This window comes from Centruroides sculpturatus, unplaced genomic scaffold, assembly GCF_000671375.1.
Source record: "Centruroides sculpturatus isolate CEXI.00-Female unplaced genomic scaffold, Cexi_2.0 scaffold815, whole genome shotgun sequence".
Taxonomy (NCBI): Eukaryota; Metazoa; Arthropoda; class Arachnida; order Scorpiones; family Buthidae; genus Centruroides; species Centruroides sculpturatus.
This window is the reverse complement of record NW_019385019.1, coordinates 267,057-287,487: the sequence shown is the minus strand read 5'-3', so window position 1 is coordinate 287,487 and position 20,431 is coordinate 267,057. Positions and strand designations below refer to the sequence as shown.

Sequence of the window (20,431 nt, the reverse complement as noted above, 5' to 3'; positions counted from 1 at the left end):
CCACAAATATTGAAGTTGTAATATCACTAGAAAAGCATTTAAAGTACATAAAATCATATTAAAATATATACATTTACAAGTATGTACTGTATTTACAGTACATGCATTCGTAAATTTAGATTACTTTTTTCTATACTATATTAAAAACTAAAATTTATTTGTTTGTAAGCTTAAAATAGATCCTTATTAACCATATGTTATTAAAAATGCATTAATAAATAAAATGCAGAACCGGGAATGGTAATTTATGGTTTAGCCTAGTGACAAGTAGATTCGGAGACAAGTAAATTCGACTTACGTCGCCTCTCCTGGAACCAATTACCGACATAAGGCGAGGTATACCTGTACAGGAGTCTCAACCAATTGTTGGAAAAAATTAATGTACACAAATGATAACATTTTAGCTGCTGTGGACATTATGAACAAAAGTACAAGGCTTGTCAAATACTAGATATGACTTTTAATTTTGTTAATCTTCTATGTATCATTTACAATATTGTTACATTAAATCTAATAATAATCTAGAATATGATCTACTGTTCTTTTAATAATAACCTAGATGAGTTTTATCATACAAAATATATGATAGAAAAATAGGTTTCATTAAGAATATTGAGAATCTTTTAGGCTCTAGACATATTTATACACAAATGCACTGTATATGAAAAATAAGTGTTTATTGTTGAATATAAGTAATAAAATNAGTTTTCATACTTTGGTTACAAATGTTGGTGATATTCAAAGTGGAATCAAAAAATACATGTAATAAGAAAGCAAGTGATAGAATTCTTTAAAGTTTATGTTAAAATACTGAATTATATCTAAATGCATTTTCCTGTATTTTTATTAATCTATAAAATGACAACAATAATGGCATTAATAATATGAAGAATGGTTAAGAATTTCATCAGAATTCTGAACAAAGTGACTATGACATTCAATATTGGTCAATTTTAATGTATGAAATAACTGATAGGCAAAGTTCGGTCTTTTTTCTTATTTTTATTTATTTATTTTTGCTCTCTTGCTGAGTTTCTCTTTTATATATAGTAAATCTGTTTGTACTGTACCTGATTTTTATATATTGGACTCCTTGGATATACATTAGAATTACTTCTCTTTTGGAATGTTCTTTCTCTTCTCTTCCATTAAAGTATATTGCTATTAAATCTTTTAATTATTAGTTTGATTTGACAATAAAGATAAGTATTTGCTCATCTATAAATAATTTTAATAATTAATAAATATGTTAAATAATTTTAAAAAGTATAATAATTCTTATAAGTTAATTTTAAAAAATTATTTGAGTAAAAAATTTCATACATTGAAAATCATATTACAATACACCATTTACAGTAGGTAATCGGTTAACAAACATAAATCCATTCCAAACCTGTTTTTTAACCAATTATCAATTTACCATAGATTTTTATGGGAATTTGATTAATTCATTCCGGAGACTCTAAAAAATAAAAAGTTTATACTTTCTTACTAAGTTTATTTATATGTAATAGTAAAAATACATATATATGCAGTCTTGCATTTTTATTAGTCATGTTTTTTCCGTTTATTGGGGTTAAAGAATCTGTCCAATGTCAATTACTTTTTTCTCTTCTTCAGGATTTTTCAGAGGTAATTGTGGAGATCACCAACCCCATTAACCTTATTCTGGTTTGGATGCCACTTGGATGATTGTTGTTATGACATCCCTGGAGTTCTTCTGTCGTCAGATCAGTTTTAAGTTCCATTATGAGCTCTAAAATGCTCTTTATTTCTCAGATGTGATTTTTGTTACTCCATTAACAGCTTGAGACTTCTTGATATATCTTTCATAGCTAAGATTGTGCCTACTGTAGACCTGTTTAAGCCATACTGCCTAGCAACATCAGATATCTTTTGCCCACTTTCTACCTTGGCTATTATCTCTTACTTTGTTTCTACAGTGAGCACAGTTCTTGACACTGCTCTTTTTTAGGCTCCATAATATTATCAGTTTATTTTTTAAATAAAAAGTTCAGAAAAGCACTTACAAAAATTCAGAGAACAGAAATCAACAAGCCCACAAAATATTATTTAAATGCAAGGCCTGGATGAAATTCGAAATTTGGTATTAAAATGTGAACAAATATCTGATGGGACAGTTAAGCTTTCACCTTTTGTAAATAAACCTTAACACAAAACTTAACAAGTACCTGTCCAACAGTCTTGTGAAGACTATAAAAAGTTATTTATTAGAAAGGTAAACAAAAAGCTGGAATTACAAGGGAGAGTTTCAAAATTCGGAGGGATACTATCTGATCGGTATTGGGTTGAGTGTCTATGTTGACGTCTCCCCCACTCTGAAAGGTTTCGAATTGTTACCCGAAGACAAGAGAAAATCAATTGGTATTCATTATTTTCCATTGCTTCTTTTTATGTTTGTTCAGTAAAGTGTTCTTTATCTGAACATGTGTTCGTTGTCCGATCATAAAAATCTTTCGCTAAAGTGTTCTTTATCCGATTTGTTCACTATCCAAATTGTTCATTAACCAATCATCCACTCTTGGCCTCTTTGTGCTCTCTGAGTGGTAAGGGGCCTAAAACCATAAAAAAAAAAACCAATTACCCACTGTACTATTAATCATATACAGACTTATTACCTATGTTACAGCAAAATCATACTATAGAAGTAAAGAATTGTGGCAAATTTTGCATAATACAATATTTTTTAGCTTTTGTTTAGAGAAAATTTTGGTATTATGTTGGATTTAATTTTTTAACATTTTATTTAGTTTTTCAAATCACCAATGTCTCTAGTTTTTACACAAAAAATTTATTGGAAAATTTCTGTAATTTATTTTCTTGGGAAATCTCCATGTTAGTTTCTAGGCTATTGACTTTGTATTTGAGTTCATTAAAAAATCGTGATTTTGAAGCATGCAGTTCAATACTACACATACTACAAATGTCTATACCATTCTCATGGAGGATTACTAGAAAGATATCCTTTATCCACATTACTGGTGTCATCCCTTTCAGAACGGCACATATTTCTTTGACTACATTTTTGAAATAAGAAAATATTAAACCATGCTGCAGTGACTAAATGAACTTTGGAGACTGGGTTAAACAAAATTTTTCCTTTCATCTTATTATGTGCAAATTTCTATATTTATATGGTAACCAAAGCAGAATTAAATTTTTTAACATTTTTAATTAGAAAACTGTTTTTCTATATCAATTGGGACATTTCAGATAGGTCATGATATATTCATAAGCTGTTGTGACAGAGTTCAGTTTAGTCTTATTCTTTTATAATTCACAGTACTATAATGTTTGTTTATGCAGTCTAATAAAAAAACTTTTTTATGATTATATTCGTATAAGCAATTTTCTTTTGAACCCTGGTGTCTTTAAAGGAAACTCCTCAACAGCTTAGTATCTCAGTCCTAAAGAAGTACATAGTGTGATCAAAATAAACTAGATTTGGTCTATAAGGATTTTAATACTTAACTAATTTAAATCTGGCTACTATTACTTTAAAGTAGTTTCTCCTACATTTATACAGAATCCCACTATTTCTGTCAAGTCTTAAGTCATTGTTTTGAAAATTTCAAAGTACTTGTTGCAATTTAGACTTGATCTTCTTGAATGTATTGAAATGTATTGAGCTTCAATCTCATTCTGGAGGGAAAAAACCACGAGAGGGGCTAAATCCAGCATTAAAGGAAGATATGAGAGATGGTCATGTTTTGCCAAAAGCCGTTATGTTTTGAAGGCTGTATGTTCAAAAGCATTGTTATGATGAAGGAACTAGGTTTGGTTGTGTTACAGTTCTGATCTTTTGAAATGAGCATTCTCATGCATTCACCTCAAAACATTACAGTAAAAGAATTCACTATATGATCTGGATGAACAAATACCCACTAAACAATCCTCTTATGATAAAATAAAAGTGATTGACATGTGTTTTGTTGTGCTCCTGACTATTCTTCCCTTATCTGATCTCAGAGATTGCCATCTTATGCATGGCTTAGTTGCCATAGGCCTCCTTAAATATTTCAAGGGTCTCTATGGAAATTTTCCAAGTTTAATGCAAAATGTAATGTTTGCTCTCTGCTCAATTTTTAAGTTCATTCTTGAGTTGTGGCATGATATTAACACAAAAGTTACAAAAACACATGTAGTTAGTCTGCCAAGTAGTGTTAAGTGTTCCACTTAGCACTACTTGGCAGACTGATGCTCAGTTGTCTTAGGCAGCAATCTTTGATGGCAAAAAGACTGTACTTTGCACTGTTGTTGAACAGAAGGAACAATCCAGTTTCTTTTCACTTGCACCACATAAAAGTAAGATGTTTGTTATCATTATAGTATCTAATTGCAAAACAATTTTTTTCTTTTTATAATTTATTTAAAAATCAAATTATCTAATTTTTAAAAACTGTTTGATGACATTCTTCAACTATTTTTAAATTTGTCTTTGTCTCATCCTAATTAAAAGAATCAGAAAAGCAAAGTAAAACCACATTTCTTTAATGACAAAATATTTTCAATTTATGGATGTTTAAGGTTATATAAAATTTTACATTTTGACAAAAGGTTATGTAGACTGGAAAAGACTGGAATCACTGTATTATGTATTTATTGTTTCAATGCCAAACAACTAAAATAAAACTCTATATTTTAATAGTATAAATTTGAAACATTGAATAATATTTAAAAATTGTTACTATTTTAAATCAGTGGTCCCCAACCCCCGGGCCATGGACCGGTACCGGTCCGTCGATCAAATGGTACCGGGACTCCCGAGAAACATTAAATTATTGGTATTTTCATTTTATTTACTATGGTGTATTTCTCTCAGATTTGTGCGACTTTTAATGGACGACGGAACGACAGAAAAAACTGGAGATATGAAAACATTTCGGGTGTTGTCGTCTCCTTTTACTCCCAGATGGAACCGTCTTGTTGCAAAGAAACAAGCTCTGGGTTCTCATTGATTTAACGTTCTAGTGAGTTAAAACATTAAATCACATTATATTTATTTTTTGGTGTAACTATATTTTATTTTGAAGACATGTTTAAATACAATTAAATTAAATCAATCTAAAATATAAACAATCAACGTCCCCTCTCAGTGGGCCGCGGTAAAATATCAAACGTTGACCGGTCCGCGGCGATAAAAAGGTTGGGGACTGCTGTTTTAAATGATATAATAATTTTAATCTATATTTAAATAAGTAAGTTTATTAATTGACATGATTACTGTTTTTTGTAATCAGTTGTATTTATTATGTATTTATTTTGTAATATTTTTTAAAAATATATATTAAAATTTATATTTTCTTACTGTTTTTTAAAATCTTAAAAGCAATATATTTTATTATTTTTTAAAACAATTATAATAAATTTTCAATAAAATTTAATTTTTATCAGACAAAAAAGTCTTGTCAAGGAAAATGGGAAAATATAATATGTGGTAAGACTCAAGATCAAATGGAATTAACTTTAAAAGCATGGAAATTAGTAAATTCTACATAAATTATTGGAGAATATGGTAAGTTTGTTTCATAGAAATAAATAGCACTATATTGTTTCATGATAATTTATTAGCAGTATATTATTTTATTCAATATTGATATATCTTAAACCCTTGGCTATAGCCTATGGTCTATATAAGGTTATATTCATAAAATTCATTGCGTACAGCCTATTCACAAGGTGATTAATATACGAAAACTTAATTATTAGTAAATACTGTAACTAAATTGTAAAAGAAAAATGCAGTAAAGTATACTGTTAATATTGGTAATAATTTTAAAGCATAATACTTGTAATAATTTTAAGGAAAAATGGCAAAAATGACCAATTAACTCTATTACATAGTATAGTGAGATTTATTCCTGATGCTGTTCCTTTCCTATTTGTTTTTATTGTGGAGTCATATTGTAAAGCCTTGGGTATAGGCTGCAGCCTATGTGCAAAAGCATCTTATCCATGAAAAAGTCAACATTACAACTTTCACTTTTGCAGCTTATACACAAGGGCGGCTATAGCCAAGATTTTAGTATATTTATTTATAAAACATATCCAATGTATTACATAATAATGAAGTATATTGGATAAAATAAATAAATAAAATTAATTTAGAAATGCAAATTTTAAAAAGCTCACCCAATTAACGATGAAAGAATAAAATAAAAAAAGAATTAATAGAAAAAAGTACAGTAGAGTCTTTTTTCATGTGGGATTGCTCTACACAGATTCATATTTTCGTGAATGATTAAGCTTCTTGTGCCACTGAACTGGATTATTAAGTCAGCAAACTATGATTCTCCATCTTCTGATATTTCCAAACATGGAGAATTACTGAATATTCTAGTTTTCATATATTTTTCTAAAGTGTAGAAAAATATATGAAAACTAGTTAACACTTGTTTAAATAGAACTTATTAACTAAAACTAATGTAAATGTACACTTTTACATTTAAAATTTCTTTAACTTTTTAAATTTGCATTGTTATGAGGACTCTATAATAAGTCTGTAAGTTCTAGAACTTCTTTAGAATATTGTTCATCATCAGAGAAAGAATAGTGAAACAATTCATTATAGGTCTACTATGTTCTAATGTCTTTGCTTATAAAGTACTCTTCCACAATTCACCTTGGTTAGTGCAAAATCTTTGTTAAATGCATCTTAATTAATTAGGATTCTACTGTGTAACTTACATATTTCCTTAAAGACAGTTTTATTTTATTCTACATAGTTAAGAAGTGATAATGATTGTATTTTATGTTATGTTTTCCTGTAAGTTAATTACTTATTTAACAATTTATACTGTATTTGTAAAATTTTTTGAATTAATTGTTTTTTTTTTCTTTCTTTTATTTTTTAAATCTTCAATAAATTATTTTTAGATTCTTCATTATTTATATATTTTAAAATGTTTTAACGATTTAATGTTATAGTTTATATTGTTCAAAATTATAAATGCTATTATTAAATTATAAATTGTGACCCTTGTTATGTATACATAACAGTCAAGAAAGTAAAAACGAGGAAAAGTTGTGTGTGCATGTGTTGGTCTATTTCGTTTAATATCTCAGGATGGGGTAATGATGATGAAACGAAATTTGGCATGGTAGCTTGTGTTTAAGCGGCATTGATGCTATTTTTATTTTCTTAATCGCCTTTTGTCTTGTTGCTTCTTTGTTTATCTACTTTATTTACATAAATAAAAGATGATGATGATTTAGAACAGTGTAATAACATCACTCTACGCATAGTTTTAACAACTGTTAATAGTAATGTCAGGCTTCTCTCTATGGTATTCGTACATCATAGGCAGCAACCACTACCAAAAGTTTAAGTGCCTGTATGTCGTAAGGGGCTGAAGCGAATCCCAGTTCATAGGACCAAAATTGTTTATATTGAGCTCTTCTACCATCCCTTTTGCTTTGTCTGTCTAATTTCTTAAAATCATCACTAAAATATGGAAAAATATGTCACAAAATAAGGATAACTTGCTTCAGAAAGCAACAGGAAAGTCAAATATCGAAGTTTGACTTTCATATCTGTATATAGTAAAAAAAGAGCTTCTAAAGTATAAACCCGACGTTTTATAATACAAAGTAATCAAATAATATGATTTCATTCGTATTAAATATTAAATTTTTATCAATCGATTTTTAATTATTTTTTAAACTGAATTTTGAAAATGTGCTATCATAGATTGTTTCTCAGACTCCATAGATTTAAATTCATGTTGTTGTTGCAACACTATTCCAAATTTAAACGAAATGGAGCAGCTTAATAAAGAACGATGAAGAATTATAGTGGCGAATTTTACACATGAGAAAAGGAGAATTTCCGCAGTTAAACATATGGGAATGACAAAGTAGGAAGTTTACAGCATAATAGAAAGGCGAGAGTGTGGTAAGACTGTTGATACGTGTCCAGGAATTGGCGAAAAAGAATTAAAATGACAGATAGCAAAATGAAGTGTTTGGAATGAGAGGTGATCAGAAAAATTAAATAGTCGCTAAGAAAACTTGGAAGAAAGTTCAAAATTATTTCAGTTCCAGTATGTGAAAAGCATTCTAGTCGAATGTCCTTCGGGAGTGAAAGTCAGTCTCAAAATATACAAAACAGCCGAATCACAAAGAGAAGGACTCTGCTGCTTAAAATGCTTAAGAGTGATTTCAAGACTTCAAATAGACTGGGCGATAAAACGTATTTTATCTTTGATGGAAGTGACTGCGCTTTGAACAGCGTGTACTATTGTAAGAACAGGGTTGAGATTGATTCGCAGGTAAATTTAAACGCCATACAAAATTCCCTCAAAGTGTTGGTTTTGATAGCATCATCAAAAGAATAACGTTGCAAATGTTCTTTAGTTGTGACCTATTGAATGATTCTGGTTAGGTTTTATTCGATTACGGCAACGCGACACATGGGCGATCTACCAAGGAGGGAATCCCTCCCAGGAGGTTTTTATGGGAAATTGGCTCCTATTTAGGTGTTACTAATGTGAAGAAAACCCGGAAAATTCCACGTGGCAAGCCTTTTGGCGAGGCGCGAACCCATGACCAACTATCGGTGTTAATTAGTTTTATCCACTGGCTATTGGTGGACGCGAACGATTCTGGCACCAGTGAAACAGAAAATGCACGAAAATGGATGGTCTGCCGAAAATGAAGCGGAACTGAAACAGCGCATCGAGTCCAAACTCTGCCAATTTAACTTTGAGCCCTCTCGAGTTCGATGGTTCAATAAAGTAGTCGCCGACTGTGGAATAAGAGACTGTACTGATTAGTAAATAATCAGTAGTAAATAATCAGTACAGTCTCTTATTCTCTTGGTTTTTTAATATGAAAATTCTTTGCTTCTGTTAACTTTCAACAAGTTTTTAAGTTAATGTATGTTAAGTGGGTATTCATAAATTGAGAACTTTGAATTTAGCCCATTATATATGTTTATGAACAAAGTTTTTCTTCATTATGGTAAAATGTATGATGTTAGTTTGTTAATCCGGAATGATCGATAATCTGGTATAGTGGTATGTTGAGAATCGCTGATGTGGTGCGCTACAGACCCTAGTAATAACGTACTCATTAACTTCAATCAAGTTTAAAAGTATAGTCGGTCATGCATTGTATCGTCTTCAGACAGATTAAAGAACGTCCTTAAACAAATCGGAAGCATATAACAGCATTTTCTATGAGCATCTGCTTTGAAAAACGGGACTCCACGTTTTTCCATGTGATATGGATATTTTCAAATGATCACTGCATTCAGCTGACGTTATCCTACCTGATATCTCTCTTGATCCTAAACCTGTGTCTGCAATTCTGAGTGACGTTCCTATCTTTGCGGATCCAAGTCTGAACATGATGTTGGGTCAAGTGTGTGTATTTATACCCATACAATTGAAAATCCTAGCCATGTATTTAGGCAATGTTATAATCCGTTTGCTACCATTTAGAGAGGTTTCGAGTCGACATCACGTGTAACGTCATGAGCATGAACAATTGTCCGGCGCCATTTTGTGGTTTGTTTACGTTTTATGTATATTTACGTGTGCTTTTGCTGGAGCTCTTGTGATGTTTATTCGTCGCGAATATCACAATGGTGAATTGTTGTGTAATTGGGTGTAGTGCTAGTTCACGCAAGAACAAAGAAATATCATATATCATTATATAATCTTATATAAAATACAGAACAAACTAAAACTGGACAGGACGGAAAAGGAAGATGTTTTAGTTTCTTCTGTACTTTATATAATGTGAATATACCGTCTGCCTTTTTTTATATCGCCAAATAAGCGCTTCTTAAAATTTGTTCACAACAAAATTAACACGAATTTAATCTATCCATTCATCTGACTGCTATTAAATGAAAAATACTAAATAAAAACTGTTCAAAATTGCATATTCTGTAATGATGACTAATAATTTCGTTCCAGATAATTTAAATTTAAATTAAAAATTACACAGAATGCAGATTACTTAGAAATTTTTTATTATATATTCATCTATAAATACAATTTATACGACGTTCAAATACTCATGAATTTAAAAACTATTTTAAGCATTAATAAATCAGTTCGTTGGCTGATGTTAAATCACGGCACGGAATCATTCGTCATTTGTCTTTAAACAACAGACATCTGTATTATATTTCTGTCAACAGATTTCTGTATTATATTTGGATTATTTCGCCGAAGAAAGAATCGAATTAAGAGAACGCGCAATCTGTCAAAATGTACACTTACCCGGAAAGCCGATATCGATGAGATATTAAAACGATCAAAGTTGCCCGAAGAGATTGGATTTTTGGATTTCTTTCATCTGCCAAACCAACAGCAAAAGAACTTCCAGCCTATCTTGGACTTCTGACTCTCAGGCGGACCTCCGAAATTGGTTCTCATCTCCAACTCCTTTTCGTACTCCTTGAAAGCCTTTCTCAGTCTTGCTCTCTTGGCTTTGTCTCAATAAATCTTGAGATTCTCTCGCTTTATAAGTTCGAGATATGCTTTGAAGATTGGCAGAAGCCCATTCAATTTTGCATCCTGAAGAGGATCATTCCCCTCTTCATCTCTCTCCTTACCCTTCTCTTCACTTGGAGGTCTTCGTCCGAAGATCCTACCAGTCCATCTCCAAAAACTTCTCTTTTTTTCACTCATATTTCTAGAAAATCGCATGAACTAACTCGCTTCGATAGAACAATCGAAAAACAATGGTCAGAAAAGGTCGCAATGGGTCCGGAAAGGAGAAAGAAAACCGAGGAAAGCTCTCGCGAGTCGATCCGAAGGACAGAAGTCAACTACAGACTTTTATATGGAAATTTTAAGACGTAAGGAACCAAAAAGAGATAGATAAGATGAATTACGTTACTCCAACCAGAACTGATATCAGGGGAGGCCCGAATTAGAACGTCAAGCAACTGTATATCAAAGAGTGTTATTAAAGAGCACGTAATCAGGAGAAATCCAGCAACTTGTAAGATAGTTATGGGCCTCTAAAGATTTGTATATGATGTCACCAAATTCTACTCTAGGCCATAACTCTTGATCCACAACGAAGATGCTGGATTCGTATGGATCGACACCCTGACATAATGAAACTCTCTCTTCATATATAACAGCATCTTATCCTGTCAGATTGCGGGAATAGCTCGCCAGAAGATCATCGTTTTTAACTTTGTCTATGATATAAAAATACTGCAGTTCTATTAAGTTTAAATAGGAGAAAAAAACGCTGCCAACCTGTCAAATAATAAACCACGTGCAAGCTAAGCAAGTGGAAGCTAGACCACAAACATGGCGAAGGGGCTAAATAACGCTGAATATGCCTACTGAGTACTGGTTTCCTGATCTTAACGTTGACATAATATAATCTCTTAAGGCAGTAGCCAACTCAAACATCAACAGGAGTAAACTTAACATAGTTAAATTCCAGTGGATTCGGATCAGTACAAAATATCTTAGCCGAGTAAAAATTAAAGCGCTAAATGAACCGGTAACTGGGAGATTACAAATGTCTTGAAGAATGGAGTAACTATTCATAAAAATAAAACCATGGAGATTCTATCTCTTGACGTTTTCAGCCTAATTTCTAAAGATAAAAACACACGACATACTGCTAATGCTTCCTTACTTAGACAAAGGTGTTCAAAGACAGTTTTTCCTGGACATTAGCATAAAATTTACAACAGAAAAATGACTTGTCTGTCTAACACAATCAGCCTTTTTTAAAGGAAACATAATTATATCATTTTGTAAAGAATGTGTTGTCACATGCATCATCCTATATATTCGGTCTTCAATTACATTTTTCATTTTTCTCTGCCCTGTTGAAACAATTATAATTATAAAACTTTTATAAAATATGTACTAGGAAATAACTGTTTTTATACACAAAGCATATAACAAGGTTTTATTTCATTATATTATAAACAAAATGGAAATTTCTTTAATATTTTGTGTATAAGGTAATTGTTTTCTAGTTTATTAGAAAAACACTATATATTTGATATAATTTTTATATTTATTATATATTAATCATACAGTTTGTTTACAGGTTTCAATAAAATTTGACACCAAACAGCACTAAGCAGTTTACTTGAATGAAGAAACTGCAATGTTTATTTTCTGAGGAAGAAACTAACTTACTCACTGGAATTAAACAATTTTAACAGGACGTTACAGAATAAGGTTTTAACACGTTTAAAATGCTATTTTAAAATTGTTTTATTAATTGTTACTAGTTTATTGTTATGAAAACATTTTAATAATTAGTCTATTTTTAGTCAAGTTGAACTAAATGTATTTGTGATTTTACAAATTGTGATATATATATATATAACCACAACGTTTTCTAATCAAAAATTTACTTGGAGAAGTTTCCATACGCACATAATTAACACGTGTATTTCTCTTTTGTTTATTTTTATTATTATTTTTAAAAAATAAATTAATGTAGCATGGAATTGTTTATATATATATTCGTTAATGAATTTAAACAGAATAATATTTCTGTTTCAAGTTTTTTTTAATATGATATTTTATAAAGTACAATGTTTTTTAGAAGTGTTACTAAATTTTATATATTTGTTATTTAACATTTTATTAACTTTGCTTTTTCCCACATTTATAACTAGTCAATTTGTTATTTTTTCCCTTTTTTTTTATTGTTCTTTAAGCGCTAAAATTTGATAAGATCAAATTACTTTGTATACGTTTATTGAAATAAAATTTTCAAGTTTTTATTGTGTCTTTTTCTAGTTTTTTTTTTCACATTAATCACTACTGAATGATATGAATTATATATTATAATATTAAATAGTTTATCAGTTGATAAAAACTATTTTTTCATTGATTCAGTATCACGAAATGCTATTTATATGATAAATATCTAAAGAATAAAGCAATAACAATAGCTTAAATTATGAAATTGTTTAGTATCTCGATGGGTCAAGCTGCCTTAAATTATAAAGTTCTCAGTTTATAATAACTGTTGCTTAATATATAAATCACTCGACTATCCCACACTGATTCAGAATATGTCAATAATGATTGTAATCAAGTTTTATATGCTTTTTTCAAAGATAAATTTAAATTGTTTGGTCTAATTTATGTGAAAAATTAGATCAGTGTAGTGGATTACTTTGTCGTTTAATTGCTCTTATTAATAGTTAATTATATATTAAAACCTTTATTGATATCTGGGTCATAAATAAGTAATTACAATATACATTACAGGTTCTAATAATTTAATAAATAAATAAATATTTTTATAATTTTCCTATAAGAATGAATAAATTGAATAATAATGATGGTGGTCTTTTTATATCATGAATGAAAAATGTGTCAATACAAAAATTGAGGGTATGTGTATGGAGTAACACATGTTAAGTGATAAGTAAATCATCATTCTCGGTTATATATAATCAAATCTGATCATCTATCTACATTTACAATTCATCATCAATGTAATTAATGCGGTTTCTTGAATAAAATAAAGATAATATTACTTAAGAGGATCGTTTTATAGGTCGTTCGTTGAATTTAAACATTTGATACTTACTCGATGTTCTAATTTGGATAACGTTAGTTTAAAGAAGGGTGAACTAGGATTATTTAAAAAAAATGGTAAGGAAATATTTAAAGAAGCGATATGATCACTTGTAAAAAACAGGAAGAGCTTTCTTGCGTAATTTTAAAGGAAACACTTGAGTAACAGACCAAAACGTTCGTCACGAAACGGAAGGTTTAAATAACAGTAATTTCGTATTTTGTCAAAAATTCGAAGGAAATCGCCCTACTTTCTAGACGTATTTTCCAAGTTTACGATACTTTAATTATAAGTTCAAAAATTCAATTGTGTATCTTTTTCCCCCTTTTCTTTAAATCAACTTTAAATCACTAAAAAAACATTACGCAAGTTCGACACTATCACGAATAAAAACCTTAAAAAGTTATTAGAATAAAACTTCGTCAGACTATTTATTTGGAGCAACGAAGCGTTAAGTCTCGATGCTGCTGCTGCTGTTACTCTGTCTCTTGAAATTCTGTTTTTTTCCACAGAAAAAGGAACTTCCAGTAAGAATCCCCCCCTCATTAAATCGCAACAAAAGAATGAAGCTAGATAAAGAACATGAACATTACTTACATAATATTACAAAAAAAAAAAAAATTCAGATCGTTACTAATGTAACCTAGTAACCTTTATCGTAACAAAGGGGGAGCTTGTTCACATAATAGCACTTTTAAAATACCATATACACAATAAGGAAGCTAAAAAACCGGAAGTTTACGTTGAAACAGTTTACATTTTTTTTTTCTTCGTATAATTATTTAAACGATAGAATGAAAAAAAAAAAAGAAGTGACGAAAACCTTACGTCATTAGTTCTGTTCTGTGTTAATTGTATTCAATTTAGTTGTTATAAATCGTAACAGATGGCGCGATTGGTAATTTCTGCGCTACTTCCTCGAAAGGAGGAAATTAACCAAGTTCTTAAATGGGCATTGGGTGGTCGCGAACAGGTTATATCACGTGATTAAACTCGATTGTTATTGCCAGGTATATGTCTTTACTCGTGTATTAGTTGAGTCGGGTGGCCTGCGAGAAAACCAGATTGGACGACAACAAACCTCGTAGACTAAGAATATATCGACACCATGTAAAAGAACGGCAAAAATTCAAAAAGAAAAGAGGAAGATAAAGTCTGGTTGATGTTACAGAAAGGTAAGAAAAAAAATTCTTATTAAATTATTTAAAGTTCTGTATGCATTAAATATTAAATTAATGATATATTTCGAATTATATAAAATGTCACGTGTACATACCATAATAACACGCTATATCGAAGTTTTATGTGTTTTAACATCTGCCAGACACACACACCACTTATTGCAGGAGTTAAAGAGACGATTTTCAAGAGTATTTTTTAATGTATTTAAGAATTAAATATTGTAGTATTAGTTCTTTACGTTGAAAAATTTTTTAATAGATGAACCCCTATGGTGATATCATTCTGGGTGGTGTTATGCTTGGTTCGGGTTGTCATGGTTACGGTCAATAACATGATTCTCTATTCAGACGAAAATAATGCATTTATTTATTATTTTTTTTAAAATAAGCATTTTATAATATTTTAAGGAAGAATCTTGCAGTCATTATTTATAAACATCGTTGGTTTGAATGAATAACCTTGATAGGAAAAAAATGTCCTTCGTTATTTATTTGACAATCATTAGTTTCAAGTACAAGGATATCCAAAGCAAGAAGGAAAAAATTCTATAATACTTAATGTATAGACCAAACAATTCTATACTGTTTCGAGTGTTTTTTTTGTAATTAAAAGTGTTATTATAATTGATTTTTTATTAGTATGCAAGTTAGAAAATAATATAAGTATTTATGAATTACATATCTGGTAAAGAGAATGATAAATAGAACGTTATTTTGCTACTGGCATTAAACGTGAATGGAATGAATTCCTGTTTGTACGACTGTCCCTGAGATTTGCAGGTGCGACTATCACCTTTAAGAAGGAAAAATCGATATAAGTTTGTACAAGTAACGTAACATATGACATTTCTGATTAAAAATATTTAAAGATAGAATCAATACACCAACCCAATCTGTCAAAAATTCTATGAATTACTCCACTACATCCGCTATTTTGATTAAAAAAAATATATATATAAAATCACATGAACCATTTCTCTACAATATTATTACTACATCTGTGATTAAATAAATAATTAATTTAATAAAAATTGTTTATATTATTCGCATAAAATCAAAACGAATTTTAATTGAATCGTGATTTTTTTTCCTGTATATAGAATAGTTTAAACGGAGAAATAAATTATAAATAAAATTGGTGGCACTCAATGAATCGAATAGGTGATGTCGTTGGATTTAACTTTTCACATACAAACCTATTTATAGTTTTACGCTTCATATCATTATTGCTAGAAAGCACGCAACAACATATATGTAAACTCGTTTGTTGTAGTAACAGATGATGCTTTTCTTTCACAACACAAAAATTAAGTAACTAATTTCCTTCCACTATAAATTTTCTAGTGAATAATTCTGCTCCTACTTCAGATACGACACAGTAATTCGAATGTTTTAGTGTATTTAAACATTGTAAACCCGATTGTCTTTATAATATTATAGTCTATATAAATCCTTAATTATCGTACGTTTCACGTTGATTAATCATAAATAAATATCATTAAATAAGTCATTAACAAGTCTAATTCTATATAAATCGATTAGATAGTCGATGAACACTAGAAATTATTGATTTTTTTTATGCTTTTTTTTCGAATAAACCTTTTGCCTTTTAAAGCGGAAAATGAGGTGATTAATGAGGATGGTTGTTAGCGACTTTTTAACGGATCTTCGTGACTAAATAGACTCATTCGCTTCGTTACGTGACTAAACGCTTCGATAAAGAGGCGTAAATGCCTATTCCAATTCTAGATCATAAAATTAAGTAAGTTTCAATGGAAACATTTCTTAATTTTATTTAGAATATTGTATTTGTTATTTCTGCTTTTTTTCCTCCTCGTATACAATCTTTAATAAGTTACATTCGATTTAAATTTTACACAGTAGCGAGCGAGGTTACGGTCGAAGTTTTCATCTGTAAAACGTGAACGTCGAACGTCGAGTGCCGCTTACAAGAAGCGGCACTCGACGTTCGAAGTTCACGTTTTAAATATGAAAACTTCGGCCGCAACCTCGCTATTGTCTACAGCATCCTATTGGTTTTACACAGTAGCGAGCGCGGTTACGGTCGAAGTTTTCATCTGTAAAACGTGAATGTCGATCGTCAAGCGCCGCTTACAAGAAGCGGCACTCGACGTTCAATGTTCACATTTTACAGATGAAAACTTCGGCTGCAACCTCTCTATTAAGTTGTCTCATTAGTTTATAAATGATATGATTTATAAGAAAATAAGCTGAATTATCTGATCTCTCTTTGAAAATACATAAAATACTAAATGAAATTATACTTACTCTCTATCTATCACTAAACACGTAACACCATCAGGATCGTCGGCAATAATATTTGCTGTGCGTACATCTTCACTGTAAAAAATCATATTTACGTTATTTAAGCACTTTATATTCATATAATAAAATATATATTAAAAGAGATGTTCTAAGTTATTATGTTAAAAGGTACACAGTGCTTCACTATAGAAAATGATCTATCNTATTTTTTATAATGTATTAATAACTTAATTAACTTGTAGGCCTATACAATACAATTAAGTCAGTAAATAAAGAATATAATATCTTCATTTATATTTTATACGTAAAGTACTATAGCATTATGTTTCTTACCGTCTCGTATTATATATAGAAACAATAAACAGTAGCGGGTTTTTAAATTTTAAATAGCAAGAGAAGTAATAAGCACTTGTAATATTAAAAATATACAAGTCCCCCCCCCTATAACACTGGTGATTACTCCGTTTTATATGAATTTCATGTTGTACGAGTCACTTAGATTTTACAAATACGTGAGCCGTTCACAGCCCGGCACACGTATTTGTAAAATCTAAGTGACTCGTACAACATGGAATTCATATAAAACGGAATAATCAACAGTGTTATAGGGGTGGTCAACTGTACAGTATTTTATTTGTTTAAAATACTGTTTTATTTGATATTATATATTTAAATATATGGAAGCAATTAATTTAAAATAAAGGGAAAGTCAGACTTAATTCATAAAATTTTCCTCGTATGTATTTATATTTACATATTATTATGAAATCAATATTATGAGACGTCGAAAACGCAAGTTATATCTAATGTTAATGTCATTTTTTTTTCTTCTTATTGCTTAAAGTGTTATTTAAATAAATTGTGTACAATTTATTATTTTCATCCCTTTAAAATTAACAATAAAGATTCTAAAGGAGAATACAAGGTCATTGTTTTTTTTTATAACAAGTTACTGGGAATGATAATTATCAATTTCTACCGACAGTTTTATTTTAAATAATAGAATAAAAATCTATTGTCTCTTTTCTAATTGAATTTTATATGTTAGACGATTTACAAGAGAGTAAGTTAATCATAGAAAACTATGATTCTCCTCCCGGAGTTGAGAAGCAGAATGTTATCAGATTGGAAGATTTAGAACATTATGTGAAAACGATGAACGAATGTGGAGGTTTTCTTACTAGATTTGAGGTAATTCTAGGATATAACAATTTAAAATAAATGTCATTCGTCTATTAAAATGATATAGGATATTACATAGGAAGCTGCAAGATATTAAGTCTTACTTCAGTGATGATAAAGATGATTCATATCTAATCGTCTGTTTACTTTAAAAAGAAACAAAAATTAATAATAATTTGGTTGAGAATTATATCTTATTACAAATTAAAATGTTTAATGCATTATATCAGCTTGCCACTTACCGTACAGATCATTAAACATATGCTTGGAAAGTAAACACATAGGTTAATAAGAACTTTGATTTTATTATTAATCAATATTTGCTTGTATCGATAATCGGATAGTGTTCTATGTTAATGTTATAACACTTTATTTAGCGATTACTGTGCAAATGTTTGATTAAAGAATGAAAATAATGGTTTCTTTATGATACAATTCTTAACAGAATTTGCTCATTTCTTTTAAGAAATAATGGTGAGTAGTTAATTAATTAAAAAAAGAATGATTAAACATTTTAAAAAGTTAGAAAATATTACATTTAACCTATTTTTTGTCATCAAATTCACATAGTTCGAATAATAAATGAGGAGGTCTTCAAGCAATTTCGTAAATCAAAAATTGGTTAAATTACCTTGCAACTTCCTGTATTATGATATAAAAAAATAATGAAAAATTTAGGTTAAAAGACTTATGTTAGATTAGAAATAATTCTGTGTGTTTTCAATTGCTAAATTTTTATTTAACATCTTCATTACACGTTAAAATATTTAAATGTACCTTACAGATGTTGAAAACTGGTCAGTTAAAACCTTGGGAAGCTGGAAAAAAAACCGAAAATAAATCAAAAAATAGATACGCTGATCTTCTACCTTGTAATTCATTATTTTTATATATTAATTAATTATTTATTAAAGTATAGAATTAAATATAATTCCATAATAAATTATTCATTGATAACCTAGATGATGAAACCAGAGTCGTTCTGCAAAAACTAAAAAACGATCCAGATTCCGATTATATTAATGCAAGTTATATCGATGTAAAGTATAAATTTTTAGTATTAAATTTAAAGAAAAGAAATTATATGCATTTTTATTAATTAATCTTCTTTCTGTAGGGTTATAATCATCCAAAAGCATATATCAGTACTCAAGGTAAAGAATTTGAATTTTATAGTTAATTAGAAAAATAAATATTCAAATTTACATTGTTTACGTTTATATTTATACTTTTAAAAAAGGCCCATTAGACAAAACTGTCAACGACTTTTGGAGGATGATTTGGCAGGAGAGTATAACCAAAATCATCATGGCTGCTAACATCATTGAAAATGGAAAAGTAATTATTCATCTCTGATTAAAATATATTTAAATACGTGTATATATTTAATAAAAAATAGTAATAATAATAATTTATTTCTAGAAAAAATGCGAAGTTTATTGGCCAGAAACTGTTAAAAGATACGGAGATATCACCGTTTCTCTTCAGTCAGAACAGGTCTTCATTGATTTTATAATTCGCACTTTTAAAGTACACAATATATATTATTTTTTTTCTTATAAATATGATTAAAAATAGTATTATCTATTGATCTAAAATTATTGAAATTATTTATTACTTTTCTTTTTTTTTATTTAAACAAGACTTTTTCCTGCTACCATGGAAACTGAACAAAACAATAATGTTAAACAGATGAAGCTGGGTAAGAGTTTTACTATTTACAATACTTAATCATTAATATTGTATTAAATTTATAAGGAAATATTTAAGAAGAAAAGTGTTTATTTCTCGTACAGAAGAATTTTTATTTGGTACACATGTGCAATCTTTTAAATGCTTGAGTATTAAATTACATGAAGCAACAACCATACTAAATTAGGCTAAATGTTTAAAAAAAATATTCCGTTTGAAGTGTTTATTTTTACGTATTATATTCTACATAAGTTTAAAGTTTTGAGTGAATAAAACTTATAATAAAGTTATAAAAATTATTTTTTATAATGTATTAATAACTTAATTAACTTGTAGGCCTATACAATACAATTAAGTCAGTAAATAAAGAATATAATATCTTCATTTATATTTTATACGTAAAGTACTATAGCATTATGTTTCTTACCGTCTCGTATTATATATAGAAACAATAAACAGTAGCGGGTTTTTAAATTTTAAATAGCAAGAGAAGTAATAAGCACTTGTAATATTAAAAATATACAAGTCGACCCCCC

At 29.2% G+C, this 20,431-nt stretch overlaps 1 protein-coding gene across 1 annotated transcript in view; it reads left to right on the top strand.

The window, feature by feature from the left end:
• Window positions 1–17,973: 17,973 nt before the first annotated feature.
• The window catches only part of LOC111633515 (receptor-type tyrosine-protein phosphatase alpha-like), a 12,538-nt gene continuing 10,080 nt past the window's right edge, over window positions 17,974–20,431 (top strand). The window contains exons 1-6 of the mRNA XM_023378097.1: window positions 17,974–18,212; window positions 18,988–19,075; window positions 19,166–19,242; window positions 19,321–19,357; window positions 19,444–19,541; window positions 19,626–19,733. Of these exons, the coding sequence (XP_023233865.1) occupies window positions 18,063–18,212; window positions 18,988–19,075; window positions 19,166–19,242; window positions 19,321–19,357; window positions 19,444–19,541; window positions 19,626–19,733 (558 nt within the window). The 5' untranslated portion in view covers window positions 17,974–18,062. The remainder of the gene's footprint in view (window positions 18,213–18,987; window positions 19,076–19,165; window positions 19,243–19,320; window positions 19,358–19,443; window positions 19,542–19,625; window positions 19,734–20,431) is intronic.